Source organism: Lobosporangium transversale (genome assembly GCF_002105155.1).
Source record: "Lobosporangium transversale strain NRRL 3116 chromosome Unknown BCR41scaffold_8, whole genome shotgun sequence".
NCBI classification, from domain to species: domain Eukaryota; kingdom Fungi; phylum Mortierellomycota; class Mortierellomycetes; order Mortierellales; family Mortierellaceae; genus Lobosporangium; species Lobosporangium transversale.
The window spans coordinates 268786-296300 of record NW_019028986.1 but is presented as its reverse complement, the minus strand read 5'-3'; the positions used below and the strand labels follow the sequence as shown (position 1 = coordinate 296300).

Here is a 27515-nt window from a genome sequence, read left to right as displayed (position 1 = left end):
AAGAATAGTGATTCTATTTTGGTAAAAGTCTATAAAGGACACTGAGAGACTTACAACTAGGCCTTGAGAGAAATGCACTCAGGACTTATATCAGTCTACAAAAGAAGCAAGAAGAAATAAGCGTCGAACAGACAAATGTTGTACCAACGAATCGATCCGATTTGACTTGTATTTAACACTAATAATAACAATAACAATAATAGACCAAATGTAGATGCTGACTTGAAACGGCCTGGGGATATTCTGTGAGTATTATATATATATATACTACCGTTTATTTAGAACACGCTGAAGTTCGTGACGCTAATACAACTCTTACTATGAGTTCTAGCTCCCTAAACTTTATTTTTCCCGAAGGAGTTTATGGAGAAATATATTTCAAAATACAAGGGATCTTTTCGATAAAGTCGTAAGCAACACAACTGATCAAGGCGCTAACATCAAGGCAACTGCGGTGAACCTTTTCGAGGACGATGAAGAGATGTCACATGTAACTTGGCTCCTATGCGTAGTACACATGATGCAACTTTGCGTCAAAAAGTCCATTGCTCAAGTCGCGGATGTGGAGTCTACTGGAACAAGTCCGGAAGCTGTCGAGCTTGCTGCAGGCCCCTAACGACAGTATGTACCTGAAAGCAGCACAGAAGTCGTTAGGGGTAACTGAGCATAAAGCGTTAGGATACACTGAGACGCACTGGAACTCCTATTATACATCATAGCCGAGCGCATTGTAGTTTTGTCCGGGGCTGCCGCAGAAATGATGGAAATTCTTGACCAGTCAGATGCCCCAACAGAAATGAAAAGGTTCTAGAAAACGCTCGCCCATTGCTTCACAGGCGTACGATATCAACGTTCTTGAGTACTTGGCAGAAACTCTCCAATTTTTTAGCGACGCTGGTTACTACAAAACCGGTGAAGGAAACGACGCCTGGCACAATAGAGACACCTTTCTTTGTGATGATAAGCTCAAATATCTCAAAGAGATAATCGAAGTTTCCCGACCTACGATGGCTTTCACAGAGACGATGAGCGGTAGAGGTCCAGTTGTGACGGAGTTATACCCAAGGATCTACTCCACCATAACTGAAGAGCAAGAGTTGACATTCCCGAGAGCCATAGCTCTCCGTACGGAGTTCGTCAGTCGCCTGCAAAAGAATTTTGATCTGGATAGCATACCAGCGACACGATAGAAGTTGGTTTCCTGCTGGACCTGACATATATATATTATAAAGTTTACCTATATTTTACCTAAAAAATGGTCATGTTTGTATGAAAAATATATCGGTATGCTTCACTGCTGTACATAGCAAGGTATTGACTCTTTATTGAGTGTGCATCTTTGCTTTTGGTAGCCAACAAGCCCATCAACTATGCAAACTGTTGAATATGCAATACCCAGGCTTTCATACATGCCATAGGCGCAAATAAGCAGCTACTTCCTGTTCAAATACTTTACGAATGCCCTTATATCCCACCTGAATGTCATCAGTAATGATGAACTCTGGGGCGCCAACCATATACTTAATATGAGAGAGTTATCTTACTAGAGAGCGGTGACTATGGTCATTAGTGATCAGAAAAGCGACAGAGATAGCGTACACTCGTCTGTAATAGGCTCTAGATCATTGATGTGAATAGCTCAAACTTGGAACGGTTCGTTCTATGTATCTAGTCCTGCCTAATACATTTGTAATTCGTGATGTATACCGATCGCTGGAAAGGAAGCATGAATCCATGGTGAGTTTCGAACAACCTCACCATCCTGCCTTTTATGGTAAAAACTACGGTAAGTTGCTTCTCGTTATGCAGCTTCAACATCCAAAACCCCATTGAGTTCACGTCGTTGTCTGATTAAGATAAATAATATAAACCTCCTCGTATGTAAGGCTATTGTCGTGCTACAAATGCCTTTGTTTGTGGCGATCATGTATCTGGAGTCTGGTCAAGTAAAGCTTAGCAATTACTCCCCTAACGCACAAGCCAAGACGAACCAACTTTTGAGTCTGTGCTTTTGTTGATTCCATCATCCAGAGCACAAATTTTTTGAGCCAACAAAGGACATCGGATGGAGATTTAATCTTTCTATCCCAATATTGAGTGGAGGAAGGGGAACATAGTAGAATTCAGAATTAAATATGCACTATGTGTAAATAGTAATATTCAATTTAAAAAATATCATGCTCCATGAACAGTTTTTGTCTCGCTATGTGAATTCAGAATTTGGGAAGTGTTAAATACAATACGCAGCACGCAGCTGAGCTGGTCATTGTGTGAAACAATCCTGATGTTTGTTTTTCCAAATCTATAAATCATAAAAAGATACGTTAATCCGGCTGTGGAGCAGATGAGTATGACAAGGTAAGGGATTTCACTGGGTATAGACGGTCTTACTATTTGAAATGGAGTCGGTTACGTCAATCATGGACATGATACATTTATGCTTAGGGCTATATTTATCAACTCCTCTTACTAAGTATTCTTAAAAAAAGCATTTTTATTATAGCCAATCTTTCTCCTGCTGGGCACATGGACACGAACAGCATAACATAATCATAGTTTACGATTGAAGTCTGAGGACCCACATTATAAATGGCAGAAATGAAACATGACATGAAATAGCTGAAGGCTCTCATAAAATATAAAGATATCGCTCCAATTTTTAATAGAAAGATATATTATATATATATATATAATATCATTTGTTCATATTTGCAGATCATTAGAGCATGCCTGTTTTGAAGAAACATAGAGGACTGACAAACTATCTTCATGGGTAATTCTCCCATCCGTTAGACTCCATTGTGCTTGTTCCTTTTATTATTTTTCATCCCTCCCCTTTTTTTATTACATTGAAAGGAAATAGCATTTGTCCCTTGTTTACAGACAACATTCAGCATGTATTTTTTGTATTTTATTTCAATTGAAAAGACAAATCTGATGACGGGGATTGCTTAAACTTTAAATTAAAAATAAATATCAGGTACCAACAGAGAAAGAAAAGACAGTGTTCTCACGAAATCGATTTTGTGAAGCTGAAAGAGAAGAGGCGGTTCTTTGTATATAATACCAGACCTTGTGCTTAGGATGAGAAGAGTGATTGGGAATAGAAAGGAAATCCTTCGCAGCAGCATTGCAGGAGAACAGAGAGAAGAGAATGGACACAGATTGTATTCCTCCGAAGCTGAACAGTCCAGTAGCTCTGTCGTAGCCTTGCATTGGCGTGCATACAGTTTGGACTAGGGAAAAGGAGGCCTTGCGCCTTTTTTTTTATATCTTTTAATAATCCCTACAAGTCTACAAGTGGATTTTCTGAGCCTTCGAAATATATACGCACTTCCCACATTTTTACGTTTTTTTTATTTTTTTTTTTACTCTGTTTCTTTTCTTTACATTCATTTCCTCATCACGATCGAATTCAAATTTGAATTCCATTGTTGAATCTAAAAAAGTTGAATTCAATTTCCTAATTCATTCATTCATTCTAATCAATCAGATTGGATCCAACTTGCTCATCTTCTCTCTTTTTTCACACACTGCATAGATTCACCTCACTCATTCTAGTATCTCCCTTCTCCTTTTCCCCTTCTCTCCAATTCCCCCCTTTCTCTCTAATCTTCTTAGTCAGCATTACCCCCATATCTTTTCTGTCGCTGTTGCCATTGTGGATATGAGGGGCACATGCTTTGCAGCACCATTGGCCTCTTGTCCACAACCCTCGATGCTGCTCAAACTGCCCCCACCTCGCCCACCTCTACATTCATATACTACGACTATCACCACTACCATCACTACCACTATTACGGCACACACTCTTATCCATACACTCAATGTTCCATTACTCCGATATCGTCGTCGCCATTCTTATATTTCTCCTTATACTACTCTGTCAGCATTAACATCAGCAGCACTTGACCTTGACTCCTTATTATTAATGTTTCCGCGGACTTATCGCCCTCAGTTGAGGGCATCCAGAGCATGGTTTTCTCCCCCTTTTCTCTTACTCTTATCAATATTGCTCTTCATGCTCTTCAGTACCACCATCACCACTGTAACGGCCCAAGCACATAGCAGTGAAAGTGTACTTATCCCCTCCACGCCAACATCACCACTTCCTCCTCAGAATACGGGCTTTGTTGACACTCAGGGTATCGTAACCCTAACAGCCCTTCAAAATGAACCGTCCAATTGCACCGGCAATGAACACGATTTTAATACATGGCTTATCACCCATGGTAAGAGAACAGTGTGATAACGTTAGTCTGAAAATCTTAATGTCAATGATCCTTTTTGTACTTCATGAATTGTTTATGAGTAACATCGCCGCTACGACTATTACTACTGTTGCAACTATAGGAAGTGTTCTTCTAAAAGACAATATCAAGCTTGACTTGATGACTCCTATCGGTTTGGAGTTAAACGACGCCTTCTCTAATATTGACTTCACTATTGAAAGTATGGTGAACAAAATTTACGATGCCATTAAATCCTCTACACCTACACATGGACTTATTGTTTCCATTCCCGATTATGAGGCACTCAAAGGACCTCTCGAGGAAGCCAAAAACAGAGGTATACCCATTGTTGCGGTCTATTCGGGCTGGGAGGCTGCTAAGGAGCTTGGTATCCCTGCAGTAATGTCGAACGAGGTAATTTTATTATATTTTATTTTATTTTGCATTATTTTTAAGTGGAATGATGTTTTCTCATGTCGTTTTGGCAACAAATCATAGGTTGAAGCCGGACAGCTTCTTGGTGAGCAATTGATAAAAGATGGTAAGAGTTGATATCCCACGCGACATACAATTGGGAACCAAAAAATGGGCTCTATCTCAGCATTGCTTTCATTTTCCTCCACATTAACATGTAATCGACCCCTTTTACTCCTGACTTATTGTTACTCTCACGATTTCATACACTCAGGCGTCAAAGATTTTGTTTGCATCAACGGCATCTATCATCTGACTGCTCTACTCGATCGATGCAGAGGAGTACTCAATGCATTCCTGAGTGCAGGTAGAAGTATCTCCTTTAATGTTGCTGATTATATGATCTATTCTGACGGGATAAACAGCACCACGGTTGCGAACACCATTCGGGAGCGTAGCTCTGTCAATGGGATTGTCTATCTCACAGCGCCGGTGTTCTCGGGCTTATCCAGCGGAGTGACATATATCCTCAACAATACACGCTCGTTCAAAATCGCAGCCTTCGACTTTAATAAAGATATGATGAATCAACTAGAAAGTGGAGTGCTTCATTATTCGGTCTCCAGTCTTTTGTATTTGCAGACTTTCATCGCTTATTTGCTTCTCAACATCCAGGTATAGTAGGATATTGCATAATATCCCTTATTTATTTATTTATTTATTTATTTTATTTTCCTTCCTCCTTTGACAGACCTTGCTATATGCTAACTCTGACTGTATCATTACTATTGATTACTTTTTGACATCGTTACTGGTCGGTTGCTCCTCTTCTTAGCTTACGGTTGGCGAAAAAGTTAAACAAAGTATTCGCACAGGCCCTATGTTGGTTACAAAGTCAAATGCAGAAGACATGTTGGCACAAGAGTCATGGAGATTTAGTAATACAAAAGGGCATGGTGGTAAACTTAGTTTGATCACTGGCAGGCAAGTATACAGACCTTTGCTGCTATGTCTGGCCAACCTATCTGATCATATATTTTGTGGCAACATCATGAGCTGTTTAACTAAAATTGAACCCGTCTGAATTTTCTAGCCCGGCAGTCAACGAGTATTGGGATATCGTAGCCACTGGGGCTCGAGATGCCTCCATGCACTTAAACTGGACTATGACAGAGTATCGGTATGAAACCATTCGACAAGAATCTGTAAAGTTCAGCATCGATGTCACATTCAACGATACTCTTACTAGAGGGCTAATCGTAAGCAACGCCGACGAGACATACATTGAGTATGCTTTAAACAAAACACTACAGCAAGTCGACTGGCGAACAAGAGCCGTGAATAGCACCATTCGGGAGCAATGTGATAAACAGGATCCAAATATACCAACTTTAGGCTTGAGATGTGAGTCATTGCCACCATGGAACCACACTCTCGGCAAGGTACTCCCCTTGCCTGTTGTTGGGATTGGGTACCCATACGGCGGTCAGCGTCATCCTAGCCTTTCTTGGGTTGGTGAGAATGGTTATAGGGCTGGTCAGGAATATGCAGACGAAATTATAAGGAACGGTCGTAAGAGACCAGTTTGTGTCGTTCAAAATTACAAGGTTACTCAGCAAATCAAGATGTGTGATGGGCTGTTTTACAGGTTGAAAGAGACATTAGGAGATAATTCAGTCCCTCCATTTGAGTATTTCCTCGTACAGCTGACACCCGGCGATTTTGCGGGGACCAGGAAGATGATCGAGCTCAAGAAAATCTACGATTATGATAGCATCCACACTACGTCATCCGGCCTCTATGATAATATCAAATATTTATTTTCTTTACCAAATAACATCAACAGTAGTACCCTCTTCGTCAGCACAACAGGGCGATCGTATGCAGCATTGACAGATCTCATCGAGAAGAAAGTTCACAAGGTCTGGACTCAGCAGTCGTACCTCAATGGATATATGGCAGTGATTCAGATGGCTATGTCAACAGCCCTGCAGGACAGGGCTTGGGATATTATTGAAACTGGGCCAACTAAAGTTGAATATGTCTGCGAAGAGGGCCAGGAGCGCGCCAGAGGCACCAACCAAACGTCACTATTTTGTCGCTTGCCTTCAGGAACCCATGCCAGTGTTCCATATTGTCGACCATGCCCATTAAATTACTATAGTGATAAACGAGACAGCATCAACTGCACCGCCTGTGCGCGTGGTACATTCACTAACCAAACAGGATCGAGAGCTTGCCTGAGTTGCGATGAATATGGAAAAGCACATCCTGCATGTCAACCTTACTTCCTCGAAAAACAGGGAGCTTTCGATATCAACCTGGCCATCTTTCTCCCTTTGGGACTTGTCTTCTTGACAGCTATCATTGTTACACTCGTATTCTGTCTCCGTCGGAAACAAAAGCGCCGTTCACGACTTCGAGACGACTCTTGGATACTTGACTTCAAGAGGATAATGGGCGTGTATCACGAACTAGATAGTGGTGTAGGGACACAAGATTCTGATTCTATAGCAGAGCAAGGGTTAGGCCACCATAGCAAACATGCCACGAGGCCTACTGGGGCATTTCAGCGTAGCCATTCAACTTTTGTTGGAGGTCCCTCCGGTATTCAACCTATGGACGAAAATGGGAGAGCTATTGGAGTATATCGCAATCTTCCAGTGTTTGTTCGCCGTATCGGAGGGACGAAGGTGAACTTGACACGCAAGATGCGTATTGAGATCATGGATGTAATGGAGCTGCGCCATCCCAAGCTAGTAGAGCTTATCGGTATATGCCTCCAACCCCCTGATATCTGCATTGTGACGGAGCATTGTTCAAAAGGAACACTCACAGAAGTTTTAGCGAACCCAGATCTCAATTTCAATTGGCTGTTCAAACTTTCATTTATGACCGATATTTCACGAGCCATGGAGTTTTTACATCAATCCAAAATCCACTTTCATGGTGATCTACGGTCGGCCAATTGTTTGATCACAAGTCGCTGGGAGGTCAAAGTTGGTGGCTATGGATTATGGCAGCTCTATGAATCACAACAGTCTAGCTATGGCGCGTCTTCGCAAGCAGAGACAGGCCTAGGAGAAACCGGCCACAGCCAACAGCGCAATTCTTTGCGCACAAGTAATGATACTCATTTCACAAGCGGCTCCTCCGGCTCGCTTCCATTACAGCACCTCACTACGGAAGAAACTCTTGAATTGAGTGATATTTCATATCATGTAGCAAAGACAACTAAGGAAATTCACGATAGTCGGTGGGTCGCGCCTGAAAACCTGGTTCGAAGAGGAGATGTGTTTATCAAAACTGCGAGCATGGCGGGCGATGTGTATAGTGCGGGCATCGTCTTTAACGAGATCATGACCCGCAAGACACCTTATGCTCGACAATTGGCCACGATGGATCCTATAAATGGTCCCACCATGTTGTTAGATATGATCAAGTATGAAAATTTACGACCCGACTTTTTGTTAGATAACGGTTCGGATGAAAGTATTGGAGCAGTCAATCATTTGATTCGTAGTTGTTTGCAGCCCAATCCTGGTATGCGACCCTCGTTTGCACATATCCTGCATCGTATAAGGCTTATAAGCCCAGATGGTGACATGATTGGTGGAATGGCCGCTCTGTTAGAGAAGTATGCCAATGATATGGAGGAGTTGGTCAGGACTAGAACCATGCATCTCCAGGCCCGGACAGCTGAGTTGGAAGAAGAGCGACTTCGAACAGAGGCACTCTTAGTGGATCTAAGTCAAGCCAAGAACCATGCTGAGGAAGCTGCTAGAGCAAAATCCAACTTTTTAGCTAATATGTCGCATGAAATAAGGTATTACTGGGCATTTGTTTTAAACTCTCGGCATACGATTCGGCAAGCTAGGATGTTCTTTTATAGTTGCACTTTCTAATTCTTTTTTTTTTTTTTTTTTTTTTTTTATTTTTGTTTTGGACTGGATAATGTAGAACCCCGATGAATGCTGTGATTGGTATGTCACGCTTTTTACTCGAATCTGATCTCTCCCCGGACCTGATGGATTGCGTTGAGATAATCGAGTCTAGCGGAAACCAACTGATGGCAGTGATTGACGATATCCTGGATTTTAGTAAGATTGAGTCTGGCAAGCTCAAATTAGTGCCTGAAGCTCTGGATCTCCCACGAATGTTGGAATCCGTGTGCAACTTGGTTTCGGTGCAGGCGGCCAGTAAGAATCTGGGTCTTACTTTTGTGCTTCATCCAGACACACCAACACAAGTACTCGGAGATCTAGTCAGAATTCGACAGATTCTTTTGAATTTACTTAGCAACGCCATCAAGTTTACAGGGAAGGGCAACATTGTTGTCAAACTTCAGCCCAAGCCTAAGCTACCACCCGGTACTGGAGCTCGAGTCTATGAGACCGATGATGACGAAGCGGTTCATGAATCATCCCACTTGATGCTGGATTCAATATCCAGTCCAAATCGCTCTCGTAAAAATAATAGCAATAATTATAATGATTTCAGAGTATCAGGACGACACCGACAGTCAGTGGTAATTACAGGCCGTGGCCCATACCAAGACCGGGCCATGAAGGACCATGATCAGCATGAACAAAAGAACCAGGTCGATTTGCTTTGGTCTGTTGTCGATCAGGGATGTGGTATCCCAGTCGAACGGATGGACCGTCTCTTCAAGAGCTTCTCACAAGCGGATGACTCTGTAACTCGGAATTTTGGTGGCACAGGGCTCGGTCTCGCTATCTCGAAGCGGCTAGTCGAGCTGATGGATGGAGAAATGGTAAAAGATCATGACAAGGGACTCTGCATCCCTGACTTTGTGCTTTAGTAATGTTAATCTGCATTATTCGTGCTGGTTACTTACTGTCTTTTTGCTTTGTTGCTATTGTTACATCTAGTGGGCAGAATCTGAAGAAGGCGTGGGCTCGACGTTCTACTTTACAACACTGTTGGAATTGCCTGGACCTTGTCCCACGGTGGCTGAACAACTCAATTTGGCCTTCTTTAACGACAAGCAATTGTTAATTCTGGATGACCGCCGTGTGAGCCGAACATCCTGGCAATATCAATCATCTACATGGGGCTTCCAGAAGGTGTTGGTGTTGAACGTCACAAAGGGCCTGGAATATCTGAAGCAGAATCCTAACCAGGTCGATGTGATCATGATTGATGTTGACAAATTTCAAGCCAAAATCAATCCCGGTATAGCTGTCCTGCAACAGGTGCGAAGTATTCCTTATGATGAACCAGAGAACGAGGAGGCCAGACGGAAGCAAGAAAAGCCCATACCTTGTGTATTGGTCTCATACCATCGTCGTAGTCAATATGTGTCGCTGCAGCTCAATAAGGCGTCTGTAGGATCCACTGCCGTTGTAAAAGCAAGCCCTCCAAGCTCCATTTCGACTGCTATGACGCATGCGGATGATCGGTCTGCCAGGAGTATCAACGCTAGCAGTAGTCATGAAAGCCTCTCTGATAGCCTGAGAGGCCATGGCCGATTCTCGGATAACAAGGACTCTTCATCCATTCAGGAAGAATCATTATTTTCCTGTGTGTACTCCAAAGCTAGCACATACACGCCCAACATTGTCAACAGTGGAATGTTGACAGCCAAACCTTGGAATTCTGGCGTGTCTGCAAAGACAGGTTCGACGACGCAAACACAATCTACTCCTATAGACTCTGATCCTTCTGTAGGGCACATGATCAAACCAGTGAAACAAGCCAAACTGTTCAATATGTTCCATGGGCTGATGACGGGTTCATTGCCTTTGGCACCTTCTGCTGCTCCCAGCACGAATCTCCCTGAGTGCGAGCGTAAGCGCCAGTTGGAGTCACTGCACTGCTTGTTAGTAGATGACAATCCTGTGAACCAAAGGGTGATTTCCAGAATGCTAAGCCGCATTGGCATCACACCTGAGCTCGCTAACAATGGCCAGGAGGCTGTGGACATGTGTCGAGCACGCGCAGAAGCTGTAGCCAGAGCGCATATTGCTGCCGATACCCAACAAGTCAGTGGTAGCCCGGAAACAGTTCCACAGAGACAATACGACATTGTTTTTCTCGATGTTTGGATGCCTGTTAAAGATGGATTGGAGGCTGCAAGCGAGATTCGAAGTTCGGTGCAAGGTGTCACGGCCACGGACCCATTTATCATTGCCATGACGGCCTGTGTAATGCCAGGAGATCGTGAAAAGTGTATTGCCAGCGGCATGAATGCTTATCTTTCCAAGCCAATTAAGAAAGAAGAGCTTTGCACAATTTTGGAGAAATGGCTTGATAACCGAACTCAAACCGAGTTGGTCAAGAAACTCAGCCAAGAACGAAAGCTGATTCAGAAAAAGAAGCGTGAGATGCTTCGACAGAAAAGTATGGCTGTTCTGGAGGGTGGGCACTCTTCTAGAGCCCAAGTAACTGGCAACGATGGTAATAATAATGCACAAGGCACGTCTCCTTTACCGCCTGGAGCGGTCTCTGAACAGGAGAACTGGCAGAAGGAACAGGACGATGAGGACGATGAGGATGAAGAGATCGAGAGACTAGATGGTCAAGAAGAGGAGGATGATGAGGACAGCCTTGCAGGATCTCAAGGAGGTGTCGTAGAAGAGAACGATCTTGAGTTGATCAACAAAAAGCTTGCCGGCGCGAGGCATAGGAAGGGTTCACACTCGCGCCATTCAAGACGGGGAGGAAGAAGGGGAAGGCATCGTGGCGAGCTTTTACTGAGTGATAGTGAGGGTGTTCTTGGTTGTGATGGCGGTGGAGGTGGCCTCAAAATGGTCAGTGTTGCTGTAGATGCGAGTCGAACTGCCAGACGCCAGTCCGCAAAGCAGAAACAGGAACGACGAGATCGAAGCAAGTCTCATAGAGAGCAACGAAAGGAGAAATTCCGCGAAGGGAGCCGTAGCCGACTGGGTTCATTCTCGGTTGATCCTACGACGGGCATCTCCCCTCTGCTGAACCATCCCGCCATAGTAGCTTCACATTCAAGCGATGACGATGACAGCGATGATGATGGAGATGAAGACGTGGACGAAGTATCGGAAGAGAGCGATACGAATCAGGGCCGTGATGAAGAAAGACACTCTGGACGACCGAAGCTAGACCGGATTGAGTCCAATAAGACGGCGGACACTGTGGATACCATCCATACCACGGACTCCTTCCACACCGCGCAGACACACACAAGGCCCACGTCCAGAAATGAAGTTCATCGGAGCAGCAGCCAAGGAGTGCTGTCGGACTCGTCAAGTACAGGCACCATTCGAATGCCACCTCTACGTCGTCAATGGATGCGCGATAACTAAGTGCAGCTAATTAATCATTACTATTGGCTATTCGTCATCTTTTCCCCCCGAGGGCTCCATGTTTAATTCTCTTTATTTGATTTATATTTGTTAAGTTAATTTTAAAAGCATTGCTTTTTCTTGTATTTTTACTCTGTGCTATAGACATCTCTTTGACAAAAATAAAAATTAAATTATTTCACATTCTTTTAGTTTAATTTTTACTAAAGGTCATACTGCGTGCTCCTGATTTGGGGTTACGAGAGAATGAAGCATCCTTCTTCTTGAGATCTGCACTTTCGATCAGCTTAGCATAAGGATCGAATGCTGAATAAAGAATGAGAATTAATTAGTATCAATGAAAATGTCTTCAAGGTCGAATTTGTAACACACACAAACTTTTTTAAAGTAATAAGCAATAAATAAAACATACGCGTAGCAGGTTCGGAATTGCTAGAGTCTTGTGTCGCCTTCTTCTTGTTCTTTTTTCGTTTGCCCGTAGTCATGCTCTCAATATTCTCATCAACAACAGAGCGTACACTGTTGTAGTCAAAGGGTTTAAAGGACTCTGGCAACTCATCACCCGAGGCTGGTGCTGAGGATGAAGGGGTGGCGGAAGTAGACGACGATTTCTTTTCCTTCCTTGCCTTCTTCTTCTTAACTGACACCACCACCTCTTCCTTCTCTGCGTTGTCTGCAGCCCCATTACTAGATATTGCAGCAGATTCTGACTGCTCTTTCACGAGCTCTGCACGCTCTTCATCAATAGCTCGTGCTCGCTTCTTGGACATAGATGAGAGCACTAGAACATCAGTCCTCTTCTGTTTTGTTTCACGTTCTTCCTTTGGTGTGAATAGGATTTCATTTGTTTCCTTGTTCTGCATCTCATCCTTGGCCTCGTCCTTAGTCTTCTCTTCGTTTGCCTCTATAGGCACGTTATCGGCATGCTGTACTACGCCTATAGTAAGCTCCTTGAACATAGGAGCCGTCCCTGCAGGCCTGTTTGAAAATTCGAGCATGATCCGTTTAGCAAGTTCCTTTCCTTCCTCTTCCATCCGAGAACTATTTGACAGAGTGCTGACTTGACCAAACAAGTTAGATCGCGATGCCATGAAGGAGGTGGGATGAATTAAAGGTTTGCTGACCATGGTGGACGCTAATGATGGTGATGATGATGATGCATGGATAGAACCATTTCCAAACATGCTAGAAGAAGTTGCTGCAATGACACTGCCGGACTGATTCTGTTGTGCTGCCTTCTCCAAAGGTGTTAATGTTGATTTAACAGCATCTTTTTCAGATGGGTTGTCAATATGTTCTTGTACCCCCTGCAATCCTGTCTTTGGGTCGAAACGTATGTGTGTAGGAACTTCAATTTCTACTTTCTTGAATGTTCCTAAAACAGGCTGTACACTTGCTTTTGTACGATTGATCAGAAGAGCAATATCGGATGCATTCATCTTGACAGGAGGTGGAACAGGGTTACAGCACCCGAGTACACCCGCTGCATCCTCAGGCATCTGTTCTGCCAATGTAAATAACATGTGGTTGGGTAACACATATCGGATACTCTCGTCTTCATCCCGAGCTGTTTGGTCACGCCAGGCATGAAGGGCCTTAAATACTGCAAATTGCATTGTGTTGAGGGCCCGGTTCCATTTAGAGTACATATTCCTCCATCCATTGGGGCCATCTCCACCCTCAGCGTCATAAACCTCCTTCTCATGCACTCGAAGTGCTGTCTCTGCAGAGCGCTGAAGAGTAGCATGTAACAGATTATGTGTTGTAGGGTTGGATTTGTCCAAGAGAGCGTTACGCATGCGATCGTAAATATAAAGCAAGAAATGGGTGTCAGAGCGAGCATAGTTGAACATCTCTTTGGGCAATGGACGGATACGCCAATCCGCTAACTGATATCGTTTGTCGGCATCGAAATTGGCATACAACTTCAGAAGGTGAGCTAATGAATGGCTCTCAAATTCAAGCAGCTTGGTGGCATGGTATGTATCAAAAAGGTTGACGATATAGACACCGAAATCCCGTTGAAGCCAGATGATATCACTCTCTGCACCATGTAACACTTTGACAATGTTGGGATCTGTAAATGATTGATTCAAGAGATGTAACGAACCCCGGAGCTCGAGTGTATCAATGATATAATCCTGATCACGAGTTGAAATTTGCATTAAACAAACAAAGCCTTGAAAGGAGCGATAGTTGTGATGTTCTAAATCTACTGCAATCTCTCGCTGCATTTCCAGATCTTTGCACATGTCCTTCAACGCTTCCTCTGTATCGATCCAAATGGCTGTAGTAGTATCAAATGGTAAATAGAGCTGTTCCGGTCGTTGTTCAAACATATGTTGTGGATATTCTAGATGCTTAATCTCGTATTCGTACGGATGTGGCTGCTGAATAAGTTCTGATGGCGTAGACGATGATGATGTCAAGAGACGATCCATGCCATAATTAAGATCAACCTTGGCATTTGGCTTATAAGTGATCTTGCGGATGAATGGTGCATTTGAGTTGTCAACTGGATCAGGGAATCTCAACTGAGGTCTAGCAATGTTTTGAGCATGGATCAACTTGTATTGCAACTTGTCGCTCTAGAAAGTTAAACAATTGCGACAATGTTAATATATTATTCAGAAATATTACTATCATGCATCTAGATTATATTCAATAAATACATTAATATTCATCCTTACCTTAGCTAGGGCCACAACAGGAGCGCTTTGTGGGATAACTGGACCACTTTTCTTTCGAGGATCTTTCATTTCGTCAATTGTTACATCCTATAGTGCATTTTGTATATATTGTAAAATCCAGTCCGAGTCAGAAAATAAAACAAAATTGGTTAATGCCCATTGCAACCAAAGGGAGGTTTTTATTATTATTATCACTATTATTATTTACCACTTTCTCAAGCATATTATCGACAACGTCGGTAATAATATTAAACCGGTCTGTGAAATCGTCTGCGTCATTAAGCACCTCTGCGGACTGGCCACCTGCCTGTATCAGTAACCCGTTACAGAGGTCAAGAGTGGCAGAGGAGACATCCTCCATATTGGTAGCAAATGAAGGATTAAGTGTTCGGTAGAAGGCAACGTCGTCCGGAGACATGGCTTTAGATGCTTTTGTAGCCTTGACAAGAGCCGCAAAGAGAGATGTCTGCCATGTTTCAAAATCGGCCACAATGGTGTTGGCAGCCATGGCTCTAGGTTTTTATTTTATTTTATTTTTATTTTTATTTTTTGTGTGTATTTGTGTATCCTTGTATGTGTGTCTTTGAGGGACAATGGACTGGATTAGGACTTCTCTTCTTCCTCTTCTTGAATGCTAAAGGCGACAAAAAAAAAAAAAGTGGCAGAGTGGCTTAGGTGATCAAACAAACAAGTGAAGGTTACTGCCGCAGCAGAAGGTATTTCCACTCTTGGCCACCATCAAGACTGCATATTAGAATAGCTCGTTCTCCCGGTTTCATTCCTCGTCCACCTCATCCGCTGGCATGTATATATATTTACATTTATAGCTATTATTATACGCTGAAGTACAGATGTCATTTGAAGGAGACCCGAGTTGCTATGCACTCCATGCAGTGTTCCTCACTTGGAAAAAAAAAAAAAAAAAAAAAAAAGTGGCGTGTTGTGATATCTTCGCGTCTAAGGAATTACGGCTCATATTTTTATATTACATATCAATTTTATCAATGTGTGAACAAATCTAAAAAGAGTTTTTGTAGGCTACTGCTCTGAGCGCTCTACTCGGCAGCGTATGCACACCCACATCTTATAGTCCAGAACAAACATGCATTCAGTATAACATGAATTCGTGGTTCAAGACACCGAAAACCACATCCTTCTTCCTTTCTTAAATGACCGAAAGAAAAAAAAAAAAATGCAAGCCATTGTAAAAGTTCCTCTAATAATAGATTATGAGACAAAAAAAAAAAATAATTGTTAAGAGTAGGACAAAGAGTAAAGAATGGTTCTAATCTGTTTTATCTATTCCATGCAAGTTACCACGTGGTGATAAAACTTCGTGCGACACTAAAAAGAACAGTTATTGGCTTCATATTGAGGATTTTACCCCTGAAGATTGACCGAGCTGTCTTGAATTCGGTTGTCTCTGTTATAAGTAAAACAAATGATCAATAGGAATTAGGAATTTGCTCTGCTCAAAGGACGTACTGTAGTAGCCGCTGCTTGAGCTCATACTAATCGTGGAAAAAAGCAGCAGAGTTTTTTTTTTTTTTTTTTTTTTGAGAGAGACAGGAAAGGCAGACCCTTTTCTGAGCTTGCACCAAGAAAAAAGAAAAAGATAAGGGGATATTCAAGCCCTTTCCGGGGGAATAAGCAAGGCAGAGAGATCAATTGGTTATAGCTGCGTCTACTATATGAATGGTCAGATAGACCTCGGATGACCGTCGGACCTCGAGACCCTGCGGACAAGAGCAAAATAGCCTCAAAATCTTAATACAAAAAAGAACAAATCCAGCAAAAGATGGGCGTGCTGCTGTGGTCAATCCAGGCATTTGCCTAGCTCTTCACTTTGGTTGGACAAGAGAAAAAGTTATAGAAAAACCGGAAGACAGGAGGAACTTTAAATTGGAATAAAAGTTTGTGTTCATGTACACGAATATACACCTCTCTTCTCTTTTGCCAATCCTTTTGATTTATGATAAAACAAGTACAAGAACATGGTGCCCAGGATTGGTCTCTCTCTTTCTTGAAACATGCGTTCCTATTTCCAGTTAGACACTGGGCTGTTGTAATTTCTTTGTCAGTCTACTGTATATACATTTGTGCTGGCTTGAGTAATCTTCATTATCGTCCATGTAAATACTATGATGAATGAACAGCCAGAAAAAATAAAAAATAATAATCAGAATTTGGACTTTGGTGAGTTGCAGGCATGAACGTGGTCGTGTGAATCAAAGTAGGCGAGTGAGTGAGAAGAGATGGATAGGCATCTTTTTTTTTTATTTGAATCCAATGTCTGTATCCGAAGGTGAGAGTACAATCTGTTGTCTATTTCCATGTTTTTGTGTCTGTGGTTGGCCAGGGAAGGGTTCTTCTCTTCTGTGAATGTTATGAGGATTGCATTTGTTTTTTTTTTTTTTTTTTTTTTTTTTTTTTTGGTTTTGTTTCTTTTGCTTTGCGAAAATCTTACCCAAAATAAGGGAGAAGCATGTTGACAGAGCCACGATTGTACGTATCAGTTGTGTCAGACTAGAAAACAATAAAATAAAATAATAAAAAAAGGGCGCCAAAATACCAAAGCTAAAATATCATTCGATCGAAAAGCATTGAAAAAGAAAAAGGTTGAAAGTGCCTTTTTCTTTTCCTTCTCTTTCTTCTTCTCTCTCCTCATCCATCCCCCTCCCTTTCTCTCTCTCCTTCCTCTCTTTCTTTCTCTTTTCTCCCCTTTCTCTTTCTGTCTGTCTGTTAAAGGGTGGTCTCCAACCTAGGTCAATTGTGTTAATTTTACTGATTCTTGACCTATCAAATAACACAAACATACCACGCCCTTTTCGACTGAGATGCCACCAGAATCAACTTACGTGGAACCTCACACCAAGAAGAACATCATCTCGCGCTCAGAACTCGACGCAAGATGCAAGGCTGGCGAGATCCTCATCGTCGTTAACCAAAAGGTCTACAAGCTCGACAAATGGATCAAACATCATCCTGGTGGTCAATTAGCCATTCGCCATTGCATTGGCCGCGACTGTACAGACGAAGTCAAGGCTCTTCACCCTGACTATGTGTTGGAGAAAAAAATCAAGTACTTTGAAATCGCAGATTTTCTTCCCCGTGAATCTGACCCAGAGTTCGCTCCAATCCTCAACTCACTCCCTCGCACTAAAGAAGAGATCTTTGAGGCACAGAGCGTTCAGGTCTCGGCTGCATATCGCCAATTAGAGGCCCGTCTCCGCGCGGAACATCTGTTCGAAACCAACTATACCAACTATGCCTGGGAGTTCTCGCGCTATCTGACCCTCTTCACCATGGCCATTGTTCTCAACCTTTATGGTACATGCACGATGCATTACATGGCCTCGGCTCTTTGTCTCGCCATGTTTTGGCATCAGATCTCGTTTTTTGCACACGATGCAGGCCACAATTCCATCACTCACAACCTACAGATGGACAATGGAATTGGCATCTTTTTGGCCGACTTTTTGGGCGGTCTGTCAATCGGATGGTGGAAAAAGTCGCACTATGTTCACCACATCGTCACTAACCACCCTATTCATGACCCAGATATCCAACATCTGCCTTTCTTTGCCGTCACGACCAGGATCTTCCGCGGCTTCTTCTCTTCCTACCATCAAAAGGAAATGGTCTTTGACCGTATCGCCCAGTTCTTTGTCTCGTATCAGCACTATCTCTATTACCCCGTCATGATGTTTGGACGCTTCAACCTGTACGTCCAATCTATGTTGTTCTTGATCAATGAAGAGAATTATCCATATCGCAAGCAAGAGGTTTTTGGTCTGGCCATCTACTGGATTTGGTATCCTTACTTCCTAAAGCAGCTGCCCACATGGAACATGATCCTTGCCTATGTGCTCGTCTCGCATATGTTCACGTTCATGCTGCATGTTCAGATCACGCTCTCACACTTTGGTATGTCGACCGAAGAGTTGGGCGATACAGAATCTTTTGCAGCCAAGATGCTCAGGACAACGATGGATGTGGATTGTCCTACTTGGCTTGATTGGTTCCACGGAGGCCTTCAGTTCCAGGCCATCCACCATTTATTCCCCCGTATGCCCCGCCACAACCTTCGTTCGGCCCAGCCCTTCGTTAGACAATTTTGTGACGAAGTTGGCTTGACCTATCACATCCATGGCTTTGCCAAGGGCAACCACATTGTATATTCAGCGCTCAAGGATGTTGCAGATCAAGTAGGATTCTTCCTCGAGGTCGCGAAGCATGAGGCAAATGAATTCGTTGAGGCGCAAAGGATTGTCCGCCCAGATACCAAGAAAGACCAGTAAAAAAAAAAAAAAAAAAAAAAAAAAAAGTCAAAAAAAGATAAATAAAAGAGAGAACATAGTGTAAATTTTACATTGATCCTGGTATACTATTGCTTTTTCTTTTCCTCTTTGCCAATCAATCTCATTCAAATACAACGACTACACAAGTATAAAAAAAAAAAGAAAAAAAAAAAAAAAGAGAAACAGGAGTTCATCTATTTTTATTCCCCAGAACAGACCATTTGTTCCAGTTGCACAATGTCCTTTCCAACTTCATTGGGAAACAAGATTCAGAGGTAGAACAGAACAGAGGATACAGGAGAGCACTGCCGCAAAAAATGCATGGGAAATTAATCTGTAGAGTGATTTTTGGTCAACAGGATTTGACACAGTGGAACAGTAAGTACGGATTCAACTTTAAGAGCAGCCCCGCTATCCACTTTGAGTCAAAGGGATTATGCATCTTTTATGTGTCCTCTGCTTTTTTTTTTTTTTTTTTTTTTTTTTTTTCGAGTGGAAGGTATGGTAGCTTCCCAAGATTCTAGTCTACTTCGTCTGCTTTTCTCTGGAAGGGTCCCACGTCTTTTTTTAGTGTCAGTTGTGTCGTCTTTTTTTATTCTTTGAATTAAATCATTTATCCGTATGAACGTAACATGTACATCCATTAAGTGTATATTGCTGATGGGTGTGAATCTCTTTCGACCTGTCTAGATGAAATAGATGGCCTTGTATCTTGCGCTTCACGTGCGAGACGCGCTCAATACACTTGACATGCACATAAACCCCTTTTTCTTTCACTTTACTGCCTTGTTCCCCTTTTTTTTTTTTTTTTTTTTTTTTTTTTTTACATCAGCCCTTCAAGTCTCACGTAGAATCGTACACAGCCACAGTGTCAGAGGAACAAAGAAACACAATAAATTAATAATCGCACTAGGACTTTCTTAAAATGTCGAAACAGCACTCTCTTAAAACTCATAACATCCAGCGATCAAATAAATAAATATATATAAATGCTTATGAATATCTTCTTTACTACTTTACATGTCATATGTTGGCCAAAACTTAAAATTCAAACTCGTTGCGGAACTGGTTTGTATCGGCTCCCACAACTGCACGCTCCGCAAGATCGGGTCGATTCATCATAATAAATGTACGGCGAAGTGTCTCCCACAGGTTGCCGCTTACATTGACAGACCCACCACCATTACCTTCTCCATCGGCCTGATGCATGCTAAGTGCACCTAGCAAATGCTCAGCTGCCTCTTTATGACATCCAATATTGATACATGAGACTCCCAAGTTGTATCGCGCGCGGACAAATGAAGGCTTAATTTCTAAAGCCCTGTGGTATGCTTCAATAGCATCCTCACTCCTTCCGGAATTGGCTAATGTAGCTCCCAAACGGTTCCAAAGCAAATAATCGTCAGGACGAACCTTCAGTCCAGCGACAAAACAATCCACTGCCTTTTCATACTCTCCACTGCCATAGAATAACACACCAAGGCCTACTTGAAGGTCCGCATCCATTTCTGCACCCGCTGATCCATTGCGGACTGCCTGCAAATACAGGTCCGTAACACGTGTGTGGGTTTCCCATGAGCTGATGGATGTAGGTGCTGGTCCATTCGCTGCAACAATATCAGGGTATTTCGTTGCCAGCCAGCGCTCTAACGTGACATAAGCTTGGTGATCGTAACCCTCATTCGTGTAACTGACGGCAAGGTTCTGAATAGAAGGTTAAAAAAATAAAAATAAAAAAAAAAAAGCATGTGAAGTGAGCGCCAACAATGCATTGATAGTTTAGAAAAAAAAAATACATCCATGAATATCACATCGCTATCTCCAGAGTACAAGAACATGTTATTGAATTTACCATATATGCGTCAAGGTTATTGGCATCTACTTGCACTGCCTTCTCCAAGGCACGAATGGCAGGTTCTTCTTTCTCATTCTGAGCTTGAACATTTCCAAGCATCATCCATGCACGGCTATTGCTTTCGTCTTGCTGTACAGCAGCCTCGAACGCCAGAGCAGCCTCTGATAGACTACCGCCTTCCTCTGTCAGCCGAATGCCCTCCGCCATTGGATCAGGATGAGTCAGATAAGGGTTATTGGACTCAAATGTGTAAGGTCCAAGCTGAGGAGCAGCGATAGCACTCAAATCTGAAAACTCTGTCTCCCAGCTGGAGGGATCATCAAGAATATTTTGCACATCATCCGTATCTGTCAAGTTATCCCGAAGTGTATTCCAGAGATCCTCAAGCTGCTCGTGTTCATCAAAGTTAATGGGATTTGCAGATTTCGTTGCATTGGCTGCCTCGGTGTCTCGTTGTGCGGTCTCAAATTGAGCTTCCCATGAGGCATTATCAAGAGCTCGTCCTTTTCCTTTACCCTCTACAAGTTCAAACTCTTTGGCCCAATCAAAGTTCTTTTGGAAGGCGGCCTCGAACTCTGGAGGCATTTCGCCAACAACATGCTCACGCTGCAAGAACTCCTCTTGCCACTCTATGATAAGAACATAATATAGTGGTTAGCACCATGCATTATAACATTATATAATAGCAATATTACTAAAGCGGATTTTAAGCTTACCATGTGGGGCAGGTTGATGCTGTTGAAATGCAGCTGAGAAAGCAGCCTCTTCTTCAGGACTCAACTCAAAGAGACGAGCTCCTGTAGGTTGATGGGCTTGAAACTCTTGCGACCAGTCGCCGCCTATTTGTGAAGAAGCCGATTATTGTTTATATAAAAGATATTAGTATGGATGTGGATATGATCCACTGCCAATATCGATTGATACCTTCCTGCGATAAATTCAATATTCGTTTTTTTCTTCCTAATTACCTGGAGCCATTTCAAATCCCGGAGGACGATGAATTGCTGACAGTTCCTGATGCATGTCATTAAATCTAAATGCTCCGGGATCCCCCTGCTGCTTCTGTTGCTCAAAAAACTCATCTAAAAGCTACATTAAGGAGAATTTGATCGGGAAAATGAGAGAGCATACAGAATTTCGATTGGTCGATCATACAAATGCCACAGATGTACGGGGAAAAACGAAATATAAAGAGTAAAAAAAGTTAGCTTTGTAAATCGTATACGAGTGACGGGGAAACACCCCACAACCGAAGCGAGTTTCGGAGCACAAGAACAAAAGGCGCAGTTGGAGAGAGTAGCTTGGCATTTTCAGTATACAAAGCAAACACATTGGTCCCATACATACCTGTTGATCATCACCAGCCATGGTAGGCCGTGCTGTACGCATTGAAGGGCCAGCAGATGATGATGCAGCATTCCTGAACCGGTCCTAAGAGAAGTAAAGTCATACATTAAAGATAAAAGAAGAAAAAAAAAGAATCAATAACTTTGTTACAAAATAAAAAAATTAATGAATATGTTTGTTGGTTTGCCTACCTGTTGAACAGTTAGGTCACGGTCAAAGTGCTTTGTGAATTGCCTCATGGCATTGGAGCCAGAAGAGCATTCGGCTCCGCTTTGAAATGCCATTTTGTATGCGCACTTTGTGAGAAATTAGGAACAAGTCTAGAGAAGTCTGAAGAGGTTTGAAGAAATATGAAAATGAAGGGAATAGGGAGAAAGGAAGAAAAGGAAGAAAAAAGAAAGGAAGAAAAGAAAAGAAAAAAACGGGATGCGGTTCGGTGTTCGGTAAGTAGTGCAGTAGAAAGACATGAAAGCGACAACTCAAAGTCAATTGAAGACGGACACCGACAGAAAGTGAACACAGAAAGTCCAAAAAGGCATCACGTGAAATACATGTGGACTCGGAAGCACCAGCAAGCAATGAGTTTGAAACATTTTTGTGTACTGATGGATCTTGCAAGCTCCGAGATGATTGCGTCTCAAATAAAAGACCTGCTTATCCTTCCAGGCAGTTGCTGCTACAGGCTGCACTTTATGGAGGTCCTACAAAGTAAATGAATCCTTTACTTGCCATAGTAGTATACATTATCATGTATAGAAATATTCTGCTTAGTCTAATGCGTATTTTCCCAGCATTAACGTACACCATCATTCTACATTTGCTGAGTAAGAGCCTGATTTCGGTGACAAGCTTTATCCGGAGATCAAATAGTTACTATCTCTTATGTGAAATTTCGAGAAACCATCCTGCACCAGGCATCGAAGCTCCAATAGCGCAGTAATTAGGCCAGCTCAAGGATTAATCCAAAAATCAGATCGACAACTTTCCCCATAGCTAGTTTATCCAGATATGGAGGCCATATCGTGGAAAGAAACTATTCAACAGTGGAATCATGATTATATTTCAAAGTACCTTGATAATTGTAGGGTTTGAATACTTTGAAGGTACGAAGTATGCGGCTGCGGCTGACACAGTCACCCACCTGCTTTATTCCATCCGCACCATGGACGCAGGGACAGTTTCATTGCGTTCAGGGCTCGAGAGACCAAACGCAAAGGAGAAGAAACTGTGGAAGGAATGATAAAAATAGGCAACAAAAGAGAAGAACCATTAAAATGTGTTCAGCAAAATGTGGTTGCCACCAAAATTACTCTGCACCTGACTGTTGAAAGAAGGCTGGTAATTCAGCTCATATTCCTCTTTGTTCTTTTCCTATTCTTTTCGCTCCATACAATTCGTCGTGCGATCGACTTGTTTTTCATTTATTCTAATATTTCCTTCCTTTCCTTTTCTACTTAATTAATAATCATGAATAACAGTAACAACAATAACAACAATAGCAGCAGCAGAATTTGTAGCAATAGCCATCACAACAACATGAACAATACAGCCAATGTCATTACATCTGTCTCATTAACTACGACAAATAACACTAGAAATATTAATGATATCAACAACACCCACAACAATGACAGGGGCAACAATAATGACAACAATGATAGTATTAACCCTGCAAGAACATTAATCAACAGCCCTTCTTCTGCTGTTACCACTACCACCGCCGCTGCTGTTGAAGATACCCTTGCCACCTCGTCCTCGTTCTCGTCTTCACCCTCATCCTCTACTGTTCTTAACAATGGCTACACTAACAACAGCGCAAGCAGTGGTATTGACACAAACCTGAGAACAGCTGTTCGAAAGAGACAACGATTCACAGCATCACGGATAGGTGCCATTATGGAAGCCTTTGAGAACAGTCAAGGTGCGAGCTCATCGTCTTCTGCATCGACCTCTACCACAGCCAGTCCTCGCCCCCTACATCCACCTATCCCAGCTGACCTGCTTACAGCTGTATCAAACGACTTCCATTGGTAGGTTTGGTCCTAGAAAGGCCTATGTTGATTAAAAATATTTAACGACTCTGTGCAGTAATATCCTACGTCGTACTCACAATAGCCGTTTTTTTTTTTTATATATACAAACATACATATTCATATTTTACTCTGACGAAACAGCCCTATCTGTTTATCATTAATGAAAGAGACATTTTTAACGCAATGTGGTCACTCATTCTGGTAAGTCTAGGCCTAGTAAGATTATAAAACAAAACAACCATTGAAGAGGGTTTTTACTAATAGGACTATTGCTTGTAGCTACTTATGCATATCCCAGCATCTGAACGAGAGGCAGGATTGCCCAACGTGTCGAGCGCCGCTGACAAGGGATCAGATCTTCCCCAACTTTTTACGTAAGTCGCTCCGTCTTTTCAAACGGGCCAAGAATCATAGTTGAGCCTATCCATCTCGTGACTGCACGGCGCTTTGTGCCTGACAAATCACACCCTTTGTTTGCTGTCTATCATCTCGATTAGTCAATAGTATATTTGAGCGCACAGCCGCTGAATTACAGGACTCAACTGCTGAAAGTAGGACACGGGAGCCTCGTATTAAGCTGAAACATGACCTTCTCACCCAAAATGATTATACGCGGGAAGGTATGCTTCGACTGTGGCCATTGCTAAGAAATACTAGGACTATTAGAATGCACGTGGAGGATGGTGGATTAATCAAGAAATGTTTTTTTATTTTTATTTAGAACTCGATGAGTTACTATCGACTTTGCAAGCAAAAAAACGGAAACTGGAGTCAACTGATCAGCAGGTTGAACTGGAAGTACTATTGGACTTTCTTAGGAATACTCGAGAAGAGAAGGAAAAGGCAGGTTTATTTTTTTTATAATATGCACCGCTTACACCACCGATCAACTCCATAACAGGCCATGGCTAGAACATATCATGGTTCCGACAGGATGTTAAATGAAATTCATATATACAGTGTATTAATACATTTGATATATGTGTATTATTAATCCAGGCTTTAAAAGAACTTAACATGCAAATTCAATGTCTTGATAACGATATGAGGAAAGCTCAGGAGAAACTGGACATGCTAAAGCGACAAAATGGCTACCAAACCACGCAGAGTCTAGAGGAAGAGGACGATGACTCTCTCGAGTGCATTGGAAATTCAGCAGGAGTACAAGTCCCTAATGAGGTCTCAGAAGAAGAGGATGAAACTGTCCCAGCGCAGGCAGGGACCAAGAGAAGCCACTCTGTAAGCTGTCTCTCTTTATTTATACCATCTTATGTTCTCGTTTCCTTGATGCAAAATCATTATTTTAACCTGATTCGATTTTTTTTTTTTTTTTTTTTTTTTTTTTTTAATGACGATAGCAACTTGAGCAGGATGATAAAAACGATGGAATCAATTCAGGAAAGCTCAATACAGAAGCGCATCTCCAGAGCCTAAGTATTGCTAAACAAGTCAATGTCAACAAAAAACGTGTAGCAACCCATTTCGAAGACTTGCAGCGGTGCTACTTTGACGTATCCCTTAACTGTAAGTGGATGCTTGGTTCCCCTTTCCTTATTTATTCACGAAGGGGGCTGTTTGCGCATTCTCTGTTTCTGAGTATTAATACTTCAATCCATGTCATGCTTTCTGTTCCGCATCACACAGCATCAACCAAAAGAGAGTCAGCGCTGTCAAGCTTTTGCTCTACGATCTCTAAATTCACGCGGTTCTCTCACTTTGAGCATATCAACACGTTGCGATATGGCGACATTTTCAACGCATCGTCAATTGTATCATCCATCGAGTTTGACCGAGACGACGAATATTTTGCAACAGCGGGTGTGACGCGGAAGATCAAAATTTTTGAATATGGATGTATTGAAAAGACAGGTCTTGCGGGCACGAGCTTCCGAGAAGATGATAGATCAGAGATGTATGACCCTAGTGATCTTAGTCGACACTCACGATACTCATCCAACAAGAGACCAATAACATCAGTTCTTCATTATCCAGTGCGTGAAATGATGTGTCGGAGCAAAATAAGGTCAGGCCACAAATTACGTGAAAAGCTAATAGTCTACTTGATGTCAGACTCTCTAAATCAACCATATATATTTGATAGCATCTAACCCTTGATTCATTAATGAATATCATATCCCACAGCTGTCTCTCATGGAACTCATATATTAAAGCTCAAATCGCAAGTTCTGACTACGAGGGCATCGTATCACTGTGGGATGCGCAAACTGGCATTAACACACTCAATTATGACGAACACGAAAAGCGGGCATGGAGTGTTGACTTTTCGCGCACAGATCCAACACGCCTTGCCAGTGGCAGTGATGACACTAAGGTCAAGATCTGGTCCACAATATCAAAAGCATCTGTGTGTACCATTGAGAGCAAGGCCAACATTTGCTGTGTCAAATTCAATCCTGAGAGCAGTCATCACATTGCGTTTGGAAGTGCGGATCATCATATTCATTACTATGATCTTCGTAAAGCAAATGAACCCCTGTACGTCTTCAAAGGCCATCGTAAGGCTGTATCATATGTCAAGTTTCTCGGACGGGATGAATTGGTGTCAGCCTCAACAGACAGCACTCTTAAGCTCTGGAACACGTTACGGATGAATTGTGCGAGAACGTATACTGGCCATGTAAACGAAAAGAACTTTGTCGGCCTCAGTGCATCTGGCGATTGGATTTCTTGTGGTAGCGAGAATAACGCCGTTTATACGTACTACAAAGAGCTTCGAGATCCAGTTGTCACTGTCAAGTTTGGCAACTCAAATCCTGTTACGGTAAGTATCATCGATATTTCTTTGCAGTGTTTTTTAGACATTTGTGCTCATGACATAGTGTATTAAATTCAATCCTTTTCTCTTTCTTTCTCTCTCACATACACACAAAAACCATTCGACTACATCATCCATATCACCAGGGTGAAGATACTGCAGATGAAGATCCCGGCCAATTCGTGAGCTCAGTTTGCTGGAAGAAAAATACGTCAAATAATATTTTACTGGCTGCCAATAGTTCTGGAGTCATCAAGGTTCTCGAGTTAGTTTAAACTGAGGCATGCAAAGATGGCAAAGAAAACAGGAAAAACTTTATGTCTCTTCACTCAAATAAAAATGAGGATCTAATCTTGCACTCTATGATGAGTCCACTCCTACTTTTTTCTACTCATTCTTTGTGTAACAATGCATGCATGATATTTTGTCTACAGCTGGAAGGCCTCAAGGCGAGAGCATTAATAACTTTTTGTTTTCCAGTCCCAGGCATCCTCATACGTACGCGTCGCTGATATTGGATCTCATGCTCACTGAGTAATGCATGGATTGACAGCCCTAACTTCTTA

At 42.3% G+C, this 27515-nt stretch overlaps 5 protein-coding genes across 5 annotated transcripts; 3 read left to right on the top strand and 2 right to left on the bottom strand.

The window, feature by feature from the left end:
* Positions 1-3384: 3384 nt before the first annotated feature.
* Positions 3385-12170, top strand: BCR41DRAFT_384670 (hypothetical protein). Its single transcript, XM_022027598.1, has 8 exons — positions 3385-4232; positions 4354-4646; positions 4731-4773; positions 4921-5321; positions 5482-5630; positions 5740-8472; positions 8607-9420; positions 9539-12170. Exons 1-8 carry the CDS (start codon positions 3668-3670, stop codon positions 11945-11947), a joined length of 7407 nt encoding a protein of 2468 aa, XP_021883827.1. The 5' UTR covers positions 3385-3667; the 3' UTR covers positions 11948-12170.
* Positions 12012-15259, bottom strand: BCR41DRAFT_380257 (ribonuclease H-like domain-containing protein). Its single transcript, XM_022027253.1, has 4 exons — positions 14846-15259; positions 14638-14724; positions 12360-14535; positions 12012-12253 (listed from the first exon to the last, which is right to left on the bottom strand). Exons 1-4 carry the CDS (start codon positions 15143-15145, stop codon positions 12141-12143), a joined length of 2676 nt encoding a protein of 891 aa, XP_021883826.1. The 5' UTR covers positions 15146-15259; the 3' UTR covers positions 12012-12140.
* A 1975-nt stretch (positions 15260-17234) lies between these two features.
* Positions 17235-18938, top strand: BCR41DRAFT_380256 (delta-6 fatty acid desaturase; the record flags this gene model as incomplete). The annotated part of the gene is made up of 1 exon (XM_022027252.1): positions 17235-18938. Exon 1 carries the CDS (start codon positions 17475-17477, stop codon positions 18936-18938), a length of 1464 nt encoding a protein of 487 aa, XP_021883825.1. The 5' UTR covers positions 17235-17474.
* Positions 18939-19875: 937 nt separating this feature from the next.
* BCR41DRAFT_319448 (hypothetical protein) lies at positions 19876-22616 on the bottom strand. Its single transcript, XM_022021351.1, has 6 exons — positions 22332-22616; positions 22141-22224; positions 21762-21882; positions 21510-21632; positions 20791-21422; positions 19876-20642 (listed from the first exon to the last, which is right to left on the bottom strand). The coding sequence occupies exons 1-6, from the start codon at positions 22422-22424 to the stop codon at positions 19980-19982; spliced, it is 1716 nt and encodes a 571-aa protein (XP_021883824.1). The 5' UTR covers positions 22425-22616; the 3' UTR covers positions 19876-19979.
* Positions 22617-23527: 911 nt separating this feature from the next.
* On the top strand, positions 23528-27308 carry BCR41DRAFT_384665 (WD40-repeat-containing domain protein). Its single transcript, XM_022027597.1, has 10 exons — positions 23528-24170; positions 24315-24374; positions 24453-24547; positions 24671-24793; positions 24895-25016; positions 25173-25412; positions 25532-25697; positions 25818-26196; positions 26316-26955; positions 27096-27308. The coding sequence occupies exons 1-10, from the start codon at positions 23608-23610 to the stop codon at positions 27222-27224; spliced, it is 2517 nt and encodes an 838-aa protein (XP_021883823.1). The 5' UTR covers positions 23528-23607; the 3' UTR covers positions 27225-27308.
* The last annotated feature ends 207 nt before the right edge of the window (positions 27309-27515 follow it).

Coding starts and splice junctions, on each gene's coding strand:
- BCR41DRAFT_384670 (XM_022027598.1), top strand. CDS start 3,668: ATGAGGGGCACATGCTTTGCAGCACCATTGGCCTCTTGTCCACAACCC. Junction 5,322..5,481: donor ATTTGCTTCTCAACATCCAG/GTATAGTAGGAT, acceptor TCCTCTTCTTAG/CTTACGGTTGGCGAAAAAGT. Junction 8,473..8,606: donor AATATGTCGCATGAAATAAG/GTATTACTGGGC, acceptor TGGATAATGTAG/AACCCCGATGAATGCTGTGA.
- BCR41DRAFT_380257 (XM_022027253.1), bottom strand. CDS start 15,145: ATGGCTGCCAACACCATTGTGGCCGATTTTGAAACATGGCAGACATCT. Junction 14,536..14,637: donor CTGTTGTGGCCCTAGCTAAG/GTAAGGATGAAT, acceptor TTAACTTTCTAG/AGCGACAAGTTGCAATACAA. Junction 12,254..12,359: donor CAATTCCGAACCTGCTACGC/GTATGTTTTATT, acceptor TTCTTTATTCAG/CATTCGATCCTTATGCTAAG.
- BCR41DRAFT_319448 (XM_022021351.1), bottom strand. CDS start 22,424: ATGGCATTTCAAAGCGGAGCCGAATGCTCTTCTGGCTCCAATGCCATG. Junction 21,883..22,140: donor TGGCTGGTGATGATCAACAG/GTATGTATGGGA, acceptor TCCTTAATGTAG/CTTTTAGATGAGTTTTTTGA. Junction 20,643..20,790: donor ATAACCTTGACGCATATATG/GTAAATTCAATA, acceptor CCTTCTATTCAG/AACCTTGCCGTCAGTTACAC.
- BCR41DRAFT_384665 (XM_022027597.1), top strand. CDS start 23,608: ATGAATAACAGTAACAACAATAACAACAATAGCAGCAGCAGAATTTGT. Junction 24,375..24,452: donor CAATGTGGTCACTCATTCTG/GTAAGTCTAGGC, acceptor TATTGCTTGTAG/CTACTTATGCATATCCCAGC. Junction 24,794..24,894: donor AAATGATTATACGCGGGAAG/GTATGCTTCGAC, acceptor ATTTTTATTTAG/AACTCGATGAGTTACTATCG.